General features: G+C 42.1%; 1 protein-coding gene across 4 annotated transcripts in view; it reads right to left on the reverse strand.

Annotated features, from left to right (window-relative positions):
• Positions 1 to 12,340, reverse strand: part of ZNF521 (zinc finger protein 521) — a 404,909-nt gene that overhangs the window by 75,240 nt on the left and 317,329 nt on the right. For all 4 annotated transcript variants that reach the window (XM_068237286.1, XM_068237284.1, XM_068237285.1 and 1 more), the window contains one exon: positions 2,449 to 2,580. In XM_068237286.1, coding sequence (XP_068093387.1) covers positions 2,449 to 2,580 — 132 coding nt within the window. The remainder of the gene's footprint in view (positions 1 to 2,448; positions 2,581 to 12,340) is intronic.

Here is a 12,340-nt window from a genome sequence, read left to right on the forward strand (position 1 = left end):
ATGATTTACCTGGACTATCACTTTGTAGCACTAAATATTTGATCTAATTTCAGCATACATCTGATCTAGTATCGGAACACTGCCTCCACTAGTTATATACCCTTTAAAGCAGTACACACCTATGCAGCCAATCACGCTGTGTTCCAATTGCAACTGATTGGCAAAGCAGGAATCCCCATTTAAAGTTAGTAAGAATATATGGAATGGAATAAAAATGTATTAAATTACAGCACTCTTAACTGAATTTGAATTGACATCAATCCAAATTGGCCATACAGTGGGCACAATTCACAAAGCATATGTTAATAACGTTTCTGCCATTTAGCTTTTTCTTTAATTTAACGATGTGTGTTTCGTCATTAAATTATGAGCAGGGCCGCCCCGCTCATGAGGCGGGGTGAAACTTTTGCCTCAGGCGGCAAACTTCTAGGGGCGGCACCCGCCCGTCCGTGGGGTAGCGGGCAGGACGGGGGTATTGGGCCTAGTGGTGGGGAGGGGGGTCGGACCCCCTCTCCCTCGCCTGGGTCCCCCGATCTGTGCTCCCCTCCAGCTGTAAATAGTTAGGAAGCAGCCAATAGTAAGAGGCACGGGCAGGGAGGACTCACCTTTTCCGCGTTCCAGCATGCGCTCCACTGACGTCATTTCCTGCAACGCCGTCCACTTACAATACAGTGGGCGGCGTTGCAGGAAGTGACGTGAGTGGAGTGCACGCTGGAACGCGGAAGAGGTGAGTCCTCCCCGCCCGTGCCTCTTACTATCGGCTGCTTCCTAACTATTTACAGGTCCGACCCCCCTCCCCACCGCTAGGCTCAATACCCCCGTCCTGCCCGCTACCCCTCCGGCTCGGTAATTTTTTCTAAATTTGCCTCATGCGGCAAAAAGTCTAGGGCCGGCCCTGATTATGAGCTTTCACATAGAGAACTGTCGGTATTATTGCATGTCAATAAAGTTAGAATAGCTTTACTGACACATGCCTTAAATTTAGAGCTGTTTATCACAGCCGGGGTTGTCAGCTTCTGTCCACTGCTGAGTCCCCTCTGCAGACCAGTGCAGCAAGCTGCTAGGCAAAAGGAAGCTCCCTCCCTTTCACACTGATCCCAGAGGCTTGAGCCTTTATCACCTCTCCCTGGACCTGCTAACACTCCATCCAGCAGCACTCCATAGTGCAGCTCTAACCTACCCTTCTAGTGTGGGGTCTGTTCTGGTCTTCTCTTCACAAGCAGCCCGCTCTGTTTGCTACAGTCTCGGTGATCACCAGATTGAAGACAAGGGCTACTTGTGGAGAGAAGACTGGAATGGATATGGCACTAGAAGGTGAGGTAAGAGACGTACTATAGAGTGCTGCTGGATGGAGTGTTGGCAATCTTTTGGGGATGAGTAAGCAGAAGTGATGAAGGCTCCAGCTTCTGCAATCAGTTGGGGGTGGCAGGAGTGTCATCACGTGCAGGGAGCCTCAGTACTTTTCTTTAAAAAAAAGGCACCAGGAATAGCTCCGCCCCAAAAAATCACTGCAAAGCTCTGCCACCAAAATCACAGTGAAGCTCCGCCCCCAACCCATGTAGTGATTATTTCCTGTGAATGCTGAGAGGTGAGTTACATCACCCATTCCTCCCCTGCACATTATGGATTGGGGAGGCTCCCTCTCTCTGGCTACCCATACTAGGTGGGGGGCCTCTCTGGTACTTTTTCTGGGGGTGGCGCCCTATGCTGTGTTTTTTTATGGTTGCTTACCAAAGGCGCAACTGCATTTTACATAATCATACATCGGGGGGGGGGGGGGGTCGCTATCTATACTGGAGGGGGGCTCTGGCTACCTATACTATGGGGCTCTCTGGCTATCTATACTACGGGGCTCTCTGGCTACCTATACTACGGGCTCTCTGGTTACCAACAGTATATTGGGGGGACACTCTGACTATCTTTAGTGGAGAGCTATCTGACTACGATACTGGGGGGCTCTTAGGCCCATACTGGGTAGGACACATCTGGCTATATGTACATACATGAATAAAGGGTGCTCAGAAATTTGGGCCGTTAGAAATAGTCAAATATATATATATATATATATATATATATAGAGAGAGAGAGAGAGAGAGAGAGAGAGAGAGAGAGAGAGAGAGAGAGAGAGAGAGAGAGAGAGAGAGAGAGAGAGGCCTGTTTCTGCATCAATGCTTGCATGAATGTTCATCACAGTTCAAGGGAATTCCGTAAAATATTTTTTTATTAATGTGCCCATTTGATTTTGGTGCCAGTCGAAGACGACATGTCTCTTTGTAGTGCGATTGCAGTATATTATGAATGTTATTTACTCTATGCTTGGTATGTAATGAAAAGAAAAAAATATTTAAACATTTTCCCAATCATCTTTCCAAGGCTAAATGACAGGCCTTTAGGCAGGTGGAAGGATGAGGACTGGGGTATAACTACACAAACTATACATTTATTTACCTGTAAAACAGACTGGACATTTGAACGTGCCTCCCATTCCTTCAAAGCTGTGCTCAATCAGATGGCACTGTAGTTTTGCTGGGGAGTCAAATGTTTGGCTGCAAAGCTTGCATTCATGGTTCAGACCTTCATCTACATGACACAAAAGAGAGGAAAGACTGACATTAATTACTGATACATAGTTACATAGCTACATAGTTATTTTGGTTGAAAAAAGACATACGTCCATCGAGTTCAACCAGTATAAAGTACAACACCAGCCTTCTCCCTCACATATCCCTGTTGATCCAGAAGAAGGTGAAAAAACCCTTACATAAAATCCCTGGATCAACATCATTAGGCATACTGCTATTCAAACAGAAGAAATCCAAACACATTAGCTTAGACCAGACAAAGGACATAATAAAACATGCCCATACTGCACACATACAGCAGTATCATCTTGATTAGAGATAGTAGTTTTGGTTTAGTATAATGAGAACTATTACTTGTAAATGAATGTCATACAGCCACAGTACAAAAAAAAAATAGATTTCCCTGCAGCACTCAATCATAGGATTAATGACAAGAAGTCAAACAGGGGTTGTAAAAATATCCTTCCTAAATGCCAGACACCATATCTGTGATATCTTAAGCTCTTTTACCTACTTGTGATCTGGGATTGTGTTCATATCCATAATAAATACAGGAGCTGGCTTTTTGGGGGGCTTACTAGTTACACGAGGCAAAGGAGCTGCTCACAGAAGCATGTGTCAAGCAACAGACTTCTTTAATCCGGCGTTTAACACAGCACAATAGAGGAGATTTGCATGGCAATTCATGTGGAATCGATGCGTCTTTCTTGAACTTCAAGACTGCAGCAAATCTGACAGATATCACTTCACAGCCTTTCATGAATGGAGAAACTACAGCACAAAAAAACGCCAGCGTATACAGCACACTTTCCAACTGTGCTAGACACCATATTGTTTGGAAACCCAGATGTTTTCATTTCACTGAACAGGTTTTTTTTTTCTTTTTTTAAGTCTATGGTTTTCTGTCTGTAGCTTCACAACTAAAGAATAAAGAAAACCTCATTCAAGTCATTTAAACACGTGTTACAATCAATTAACTAAAGTTCTAAATAAAGGATCACGTCACAGTGGCCTGTCAGTACAACCAGTCCGGCCTGCTCTTATAACAGCCCAAAGAAACGCCGGTCACCAACAGATTTTAGAGGCTTCCTTTTTATGTGATCAGTTTTGAAAAAAGATTTCTAGCCTGGGTTAATATACAATAAAACGTCATCTCCCAAACTCCTTATTTATGAAATTGCTACCCTACATTTCAAGGTAATATCACATAAAAAAAACAAGAGTTAGGGCTCGTTCACACTATGAGTGTTTGCTGATTTTTTTTATAGAGAACCTGTGGTGGGGTTCTGACAATGCAATCCACATACAGAGGCTGGGTCTACCTATACTGCCCAGCCTCTGTTGCTATTTCAATCCCCCTAAGCTCTGCGATCACCCATAAATCACAGCCGCGCTGCTGACACGCGTGTCACAGCGGGCTGTGTTTACCTCTGTATTGTCAGTCTGCCGCTCCCCCACCTCCTGCATAGCTCTGGTCCCCGCCCGCGTTCCTTCCCTCCCCGCTGATTAGAGGGAAGGGATGCGGGCGGGACCGGAGCTATGCAGGAGGCGGGGGGAGCACGCAGAGTGACAGTACAGATGTAAACACAGTGCGGCTGTGATTTATGGGTGATTGCAGAGCGCAGGGGGAACTTAGGGGGGATTAAAATAGCAACAGAGGCTGGGCAGTATAGGCAGACCCAGCCTCTGTACATGGATTGCATTGTCAGAACCCCACCTCGGGTTCTCTTTAAGCTCTGGCAATTTTGCAAATCGACCTAAAAGCGATTGTGTAATGATTTCCTATGACAGTGTTCCCATGTAAGCGTTTTGATTTTCTTGAAATCACAAACGCGCTACATGTACCATTTTCTGAGCATTTTGGCTCAATGGAAGGTATAAGAAAATTGCAAAGTGCTTTGCATAGCAATTTCCCAAGTGCTGACGTCAGGAAGTGAAAAAAATTAAATAATCGCTGAGCAAAAGTGCTTAGAAAAACAAACGATGGAAAAAGCGCTTTAAAAAAAGCTCAATAAATTGCTCAGCGCTTGCGATTTATGTGAACAAAGCCTTACAGATTGGTCAGCAAGCTCATGGAACCCATAACTCCTAGGAGTGTGTAAGGGCCTGAGAAAGTCTTCTTATTAAAATGCTTTGCAAATAAATCAGAAGGTAGACAAGAGAAGGAGATCCGGGCACATAGGCTTTAAAAGACTTCACTGCTTTATTACTCATGCAGGGTTATGACACAAGCAGACAGACAGGGCAGAGGGGTAAGGAAACACCGCAACCAAACAGCCGTTTCATGGTAAGTACCGCTTCATCAGAGGCTCAATTGCAGAGTGTCACCTGGCACTATAGCTATGACTCGAATATATATGCACAAATCCACATAGTGAGAAGACTCAGAAGATATTTGCGATTATTCATGTTGGAGTGAGCTCTGAGGTGTCCCACAATGCATCACTGCTGAATATGCAAATCATCCCTTTGTTGTCATTGAGAACTAAATAGCATTTTAGTAAGGAGGCTTTTTGATCACCATGAGCTTACTGGGCAAACTGTAAGGCCTAGTGCACACCAGAGCGGTTTGGCTGCGTTTTGCGATCCGCTTGCGGCTGCGGATACGCTAGGGTAATGTATTTCAATGGGCTGGTGCACACCAGAGCGTGAGGCGTTTTGCAGAAACGCATACTCCCGGGCTGCTGCAGATTTTGGATTGCGGAGGCGTTTCTGCCTCCAGTGTACAGTATAGGAAAACCGCAAACCGCTCAGAAAAACGGCAGTTCAGAGCGGTTTTGCAGGCATTTTTGTTACAGAGGCTGTTCAGTAACAGCTTTACTGTAACAATATCTGAAATCTACTACACCAAAAACACTTCCCAGAACCGCAAAATGCTAGCTGAAACGCTACAGAAAAAGAAGAAAAAGCGTTTCAAAATCTGCTAGCATTTTGCGGATCTGCTAGCGGTTTTTGGTGTGCACCAGGCCTAACTCCGGGTGTTTCAAGTCCTACCACATAGAGCCATATTAATCCATGCCATGCACTGACGAGTATCAATCAATCCAAAACAGTCTGCATGCATGTTGGATTATTGTGGCTCAGTACAATTAACAAGCTGACACATCATTGTATTCCAGTGGATCTGGGGGTGTGTTTAGCTATCAGGGACAACAAAAAGATGATTCACATATTTAGCAGTGATGCACTGTGGGACTCCTTAGAGCTCACTCCAACCTGAATTATTGCTAATACCTTCTGTTTTAAGAAGGCAAACTTTTGTTTTGCATGAAACAAACAAAATTCATTATGAATGGAGTTGTACATGTGAGAAAAGGCATTGTTGGGCTTACAATCAGGATTGCTATCAGCCAGAAGCTTCCCGATCTGTTTTTATTAAAGCAGTAGCATCAGCCATACTATGCCAGGGAAAAAAACCCACATATATAAGTAGATAAATACTTGATCTACTTACATAACACATGTATTATACTGTCCACGTTTTGATTTCAGTGAATGTTATATAGTAAATTACAAGAATTCTGTTCCTGGTGGGGGCCATGTCTTTTGCCCACAGTTAAGGCTAACTCGTGATATCATTTCTGCCTTTTACTTTTTTTCTTGTCTCCTCCTATCTCTGAGTCGCCTCAGCCTTGCTTGTAAACACAAGTGAGTAGGGGATTAGGTTTCAGATAAGAAGCTGGCAGGGAAATAAAGGGAAGAGGAGGAATAGATTATAGATAAAAAGAACCCCCAGCATGCAATTCTTTGGCACGACTACTAAAGGGCCAGTGTTTCCTTAAGTATGTGATAACTCCAAATCATAACAGCAGAAAAAGTTTTGAAAGTTTTGAATGCAGGCTTAGCATCTTTATCACTTAATACACTCAGACCAGTTGCTGTTGAAATTTGATTTTTATGGTGACGATACCGCTTTAACAAACTGAAGCTTAATTACTCCTCTTTCTGCATCAAGTGAATATATCTGGAAAGCAGGAAGAGCTGACTGCAGCGCAGGCCCTGATAGCACATCACATGATAAGGCTCTAGAGGAAAGTGAAAGTAATCCATTTGGTTAATCAATTTCATTTAGATAATATACCATATTACATTTTAGACATTTCCATTGGTCAGTTTTCTTGATTTCTGTAAGAACAATTATTGATGGCTGGCAAGTTAGACCACTACATCTTAAATTTAACAAAAAGGGCTAATTTACAAATGCTAACATGCAGTTAGAAAACGTTGGAGATATACTCTCCAAATCTACACAATTGTCTGTCGGGGTCGGGTTTCGGGGCAGAAGCTTTTACTAACCAAACTGGCAAAATATAGAGGCTGACTAACTACAAGATCTAAGGTTGGATTAAGATACCTTGATTGCATAATGTAAGACCCTTTTACCAACTAACAAGGGATTTAAAAAAAATGGTTAAAACAGATTTGTCGTTAGGATACTGACTACATACTAATTCATGGTGACCCAGGACCACTAAGAAATTCTTACAGCATGGTTACACACTAATACTAAACATCCCTATCTATAACTGCTGTACTAGAAGCCCCCACAACAATACAAATTAACCCCCCCCCCCCCCAAAAAAAAAAAGTAAAACATAACTGTAGAAGCTAGTGTTTTGAGCTTCCTGCTTATCCCCAGCCCCTATAAGGGTGCTGCTCTGTACCGGGTTAGTTAGCCTGTTTAATTTCCCAACCAACATTCAAATCCGACTTCACCGTTCTGAATGACCAATCTTTCTGATATATTTAACTTGTAGCTGAACCTGAATAGTAACAGTAGTATTCAGGTAAAATGTCGAAGAAAAATACAAGGTTTTTTCTCATTCAGGCATGTCAGCCAAAGATAAGGATTCTGAATAATAATAACTGTTGGCAAAGAAGCGAAGTAGTTCATCTAACCGTAAGCACTTGGCAAAACAGTTTAATAGCTCATCCACCAATATGTTCTTTTAACTACCATAGTGCACATGACACAAATGTAGTAAACATAATGGTATCTGCCTCATCAAGCTGTCATTTCCTCTAAGCTAGAATGTTTTGCTTTCTCTATTGTAACTAAAGATGAAATAATGTGTTGGCACTTATAGCTCTTGATGTTCACTACATACAAATCAAATCTTTCAGATGAGGTCTGTAATTAGGAAATCAAATGATGGCCCTTCATATTTAAGTTGTCTGATTAGAAACAAACACAACCCATCACTAACATCGCAAAAAGCACATGGATTCAAAACTGTGTGCAATACTAAAGTACCTTACTAAAACAGCACACAGATTCACCTAACCAGTGTGCCATATACAGGGGGATCAGGTATCAACCTCAAAATAAGTCAGGTCATTCTGAGTCATATCAATAAAGAAGGGGGAGAAGCAAATAATACTGGTAGTGTGTGGAGGAGAAGTGGGACAGACCACACGCATCATTTATAAAATGTGCTGCAGCCCTGCAGTGTGATGCCCATTGATCTCTTTTGTGCACACCCCATACATGTGCACATGCGCAGTGTGCAAACAATGGACCTATAAGAGTTCCCTGCTCACATTTATGTAGTTAAATCTATAAATATAGATGGGGTCGGCGGATAATAAAGAGGGTAGATGCTGCTGGCAGCATCTCTTCAATCAATATAGAAGACTCCAAGCACAGTTGGGGTCCCTGGTTTAAATCTCAGCCAGGACACCATCTACAATAGATGTTTTCCCCGTTTGCATGGGTTTTCTATGTGCACTCTGGTTCTCTCCCAAACTCCTAAAACACACCAATAAATTGGCTTCCTTCAAAAATTGGCCGTATGTACTATAGTAGGAACATTAGACTACAATTATGGTACAGGTTAGATTGCACACACCTCTATACATCAAATAGTGACATGAATTTGTCCTATATATACTAAAGTACTGTATAAACACTTAATAATTAGGCAACAAGGGGTGCTGGCTGTAATTAACAGGACAAAATTCTTTAAGCAAGATAGAAGACTTCTAGCAACTAAAACAATTTCTAGCATGATTAAAGATGCAAATCAAGACAAGGATTGTACTGAAAAACAATGGACTACTAGCAATGTTAACAAGATTATTATTTATTGTATTTATAAAGAGCCAACATATTACACAGCGCTGGACAATAAATACATACAATGGTAACAAAGGATGTCACTGGTGAGGTCAGGTCAGGAAGTAGAAATATTATTTTGCCTAAAGCAATTTTTTTAACTATTGCCACCATATGGACTCTAGGAGGACCGCCTAACGCCGAATAGCGGCAACATGCTCGCGTGCGCATTCCCTGCCGTAAACACAGCGGGGCTCTGTGATCAGCCTGCCAGCCGCAATCTGAGCTGGCAGACTGAATCAAAGGAAAAAAAAACATTTCTACAGCGCCGCGTTCTAGCACAGCGCTGTACAGGAGACAGCCTAGTTAATTAACTGTCCCTCCTAACGGCTCCCAACGTGATCCCATACATAGGCGGATGCCTATGCATGGGTAGTGTAATGTATGGATGTCTAGGGACAATTGGGGGGGGGGATTTAATAAAAACAAATAGGGGTTTTTATTGAATAAAAAAATAGATTTGAATTATTATTAATAATAATAATAATAATAAAAGTCGCAGTGGTAATTGTAGACCATCAAAACAAAGCTGTATTAGTGGCAAGAAAAGGAGGTCAAATTCATTTGGGTGCTAAGATGTATGACTGAGCAATAAATCATGCTGAATTAAAAAAAAATTGCCTGGTGACTAGGGGGGTATAAACAACTGGTCCTCAAGAGGTTAATGCTGAAATTTCTTTCTGTAACATTATGTAATGTTATAATGTCTTCCTTATCTTGTGTATATCTTGCGTATTGCCTCCCCTATCTGGTGTACATGAGGATATGAGGGTTGATGGATTAGTCCACTCTTTGCAAACTGCAATATTCTCAGTGTTTCTCAAACTGTGGGATGGGCACCATTGGCATGACTCAAAGTTACTGAGTGCTCAGAACTTCCATGTAAAGTTTCCTTAATAGTGAATATGCTCAGGCCAGTGCCAGCTGTAAGCGGATACCACGGTCTGTGTAATATTGTTTGGATTCCAATGGACACAGAGGGGAGTCTGTTTCAGAACACATGAAAGCAGTAGTGTGTGGTACAGATGGTAATTTCCGATAACATGGGTGACTCTTGAAAACAGCTGACTGTGGCATATGTCTGGGAAACACTGTTCTGTAAGCAATAACAAATACTACCAAGTGTTTTACTAATTCCTTGCAAACTGATGAATTACATTAGGTGACAATGATCAGTGAAAGATGAGTTTTCTCTGTCATTGGCATTACAGAGCAATCATTATCATTAATGCTTTTGTGAAGGCTTCTCCACTGCAGAGTAGACATTAAGATCACAACGCCTCTCTATAAAATTGATTTAACTTATTGGAAGTTACGGTTGTCTAGCTTAGCAGCCAGTTAAACTGAGGCAAAACACACATCTGTAACCTTGACAAATATAACCATGTCTAACGATAATAAGTCCTAGATAATGTGATGTATAGCTCCTGAACATCCACGGCCCTTTTATGTTCCTGTCATCCATGACAGTAAGATATACAGTGAAACTCTATAAAGAGAAAGCTCTCAGTCACAGTCCACAGTAATGCTTCAAAATTTAGATCAGTTTAACATTTTTTTCCCCTCTTTTCTCTTCGGGTCTGCAAGCTTAACAGAACATCAAATCTGCATCATGTCTGCTGGGGCTGCCTGGGGCATTCCAATGATGCCATCACAATTCACAAGTCGAATCTAAACCAGTTCAGGGAAGAGTCACAGAAGTCAGCAAATCTTCTGCAGAACAACATCTCGATTTCAAGACAGCTCAACATATATGTAATTATCACAAGCTGTAGATGAAGAGGGACATTTTATTTCAGGATTAATATTGTACGCAGTTGGCAGTTTCCTCTTGGATCAATCCACAATCCTGCAGAACTCTGTATATAGCTGCAGATTGGTATTTTTTACACTCTATTTTCTAAGTAAAAAAGAAACTTATTCCGTTCAACTGCAGGTGGGAAATGAGGATTGGGACTAAAATACTGAATATATGTAATACATGGCAATGAACAAATATTTAACTACACTGCACATTTGTAAATCACAACATAACTGTCACCATAACAATTAGGCTCCCTGCACACTGCATGCGATTCCGATTCCGCTTTTTAATCGGTTTTTACACCAGATTCCGATTTTTAATCTTTACTGCATGCTGTGTTTTTTGATCCGTTTTTCTGTTGAATGTATTCAGGGAAAATCGGAATTGAAAATCGGAATCGGAAAACGGATTTGCAGTGTGCAGGGAGCCTTATATTGTCTGCCACCACTTGTGCATTATGTACCACTGTCTGTGTTTTATGCACACCAATGTCTGTATTTTTAAAAAATGATGGAAAAAAATTCCCCTGGGGGTACTCACCTTGGTAGGGGGGAGCCTCTGGATCCTATCAAGGCTTCCCGCCTCACGGAACGCACATCCAATTTGTCAGGCTGTGCAATATTTACATTTTCTAGCTCCAGCGGGGGCGCTGTTGTGTCTCTGTTCGGAAATAGGCGGACATAGCCGATCTCTGTCGGGTCCCCTCTACTACGCAGGAGCAGGAGACTTGCGCCTGCGCAGTAGAGCAGACCGACAGCAATCGGCTATTTCCGCCTATCACTGAGCGTAGAGCCGATACTGCGCCTGCGCTGGAGCTGGGAAGGTAAATATTTACATCCCCACTGTTTGGAGGGGCACAGCGAGACCACCGTGGGACACAGGAGGACAGGGGAAGCCTCGATAGGATCCAGAGGCTTCCCCCACCCAAGGTGAGTACCCACCAGGGGAACTTTTTTTAGTTACAAGTACCCATGTTTGTCTCTTACTCAGTGTCACAGAAAATTATATATATATATATATATATATATATATATATATATATAGTATATGATGATATGATATGACATACACACAACTATTTTTTAAAAGTTGTGTGTGTGTCACATCCTTCCTGTTCAGTAAATATAAAGGGTTAGGAGGCTCACTCAGATCTTAGGCTCATTTTTGAGGTACACATGTCTATTTTAAAATGTTTAACTATCAACCCATTATTAGTTCCCTTCTGAATGGTTTTATCCACCCCTTATTCTAAAAAACTGTTGTTGGTGCGCTTTCCACTGCAGGGAGAAGTGCTGCCACAACACAACACAGAGCTAATATCATTGTTAATACAAACTTTTCAAGCTGAAGGCCTAGATGATAATCTGATTTTGTTGACCCCCCTTCAATTTGTTACGTTCTTTAACAGTAACATTTATGCAGGAGCAGGGCTGAGGAAACGTATAATGAGGCAGCAATTGTGGTTAAAATGTCATAACAAAAAATTCTTCTAAATTAGGTAACAATAGGAATCTCTCGAATACTTCAACTACTCCTACAGCATTCAAAACTATTGTTTCTCCTGCAGAGCTTGAAATAAACCAACAAAACTCTACAAAAGAAGACAGGCATTTCCATATACAGTAGAATCTCATAGTAAACTCTGGTTCTAGTAAACTCAGTTCCCAGGTCCCAGCCATGCACCTGAATGAATATACAATATATGACGAGTTTTGATAGAGTAATCTTCTGATATAGTCAACTAAGGCCCGGTTCACACTTGCGGTGGCCCTCCGGAATCGCCGTGCCGGAGCCGCACCGCCTGCAGAACGGACGGAACGGACGCACGGCATAGCAATT

This window comes from Hyperolius riggenbachi, chromosome 5, assembly GCF_040937935.1.
Source record: "Hyperolius riggenbachi isolate aHypRig1 chromosome 5, aHypRig1.pri, whole genome shotgun sequence".
In the NCBI taxonomy this organism is placed as follows: domain Eukaryota; kingdom Metazoa; phylum Chordata; class Amphibia; order Anura; family Hyperoliidae; genus Hyperolius; species Hyperolius riggenbachi.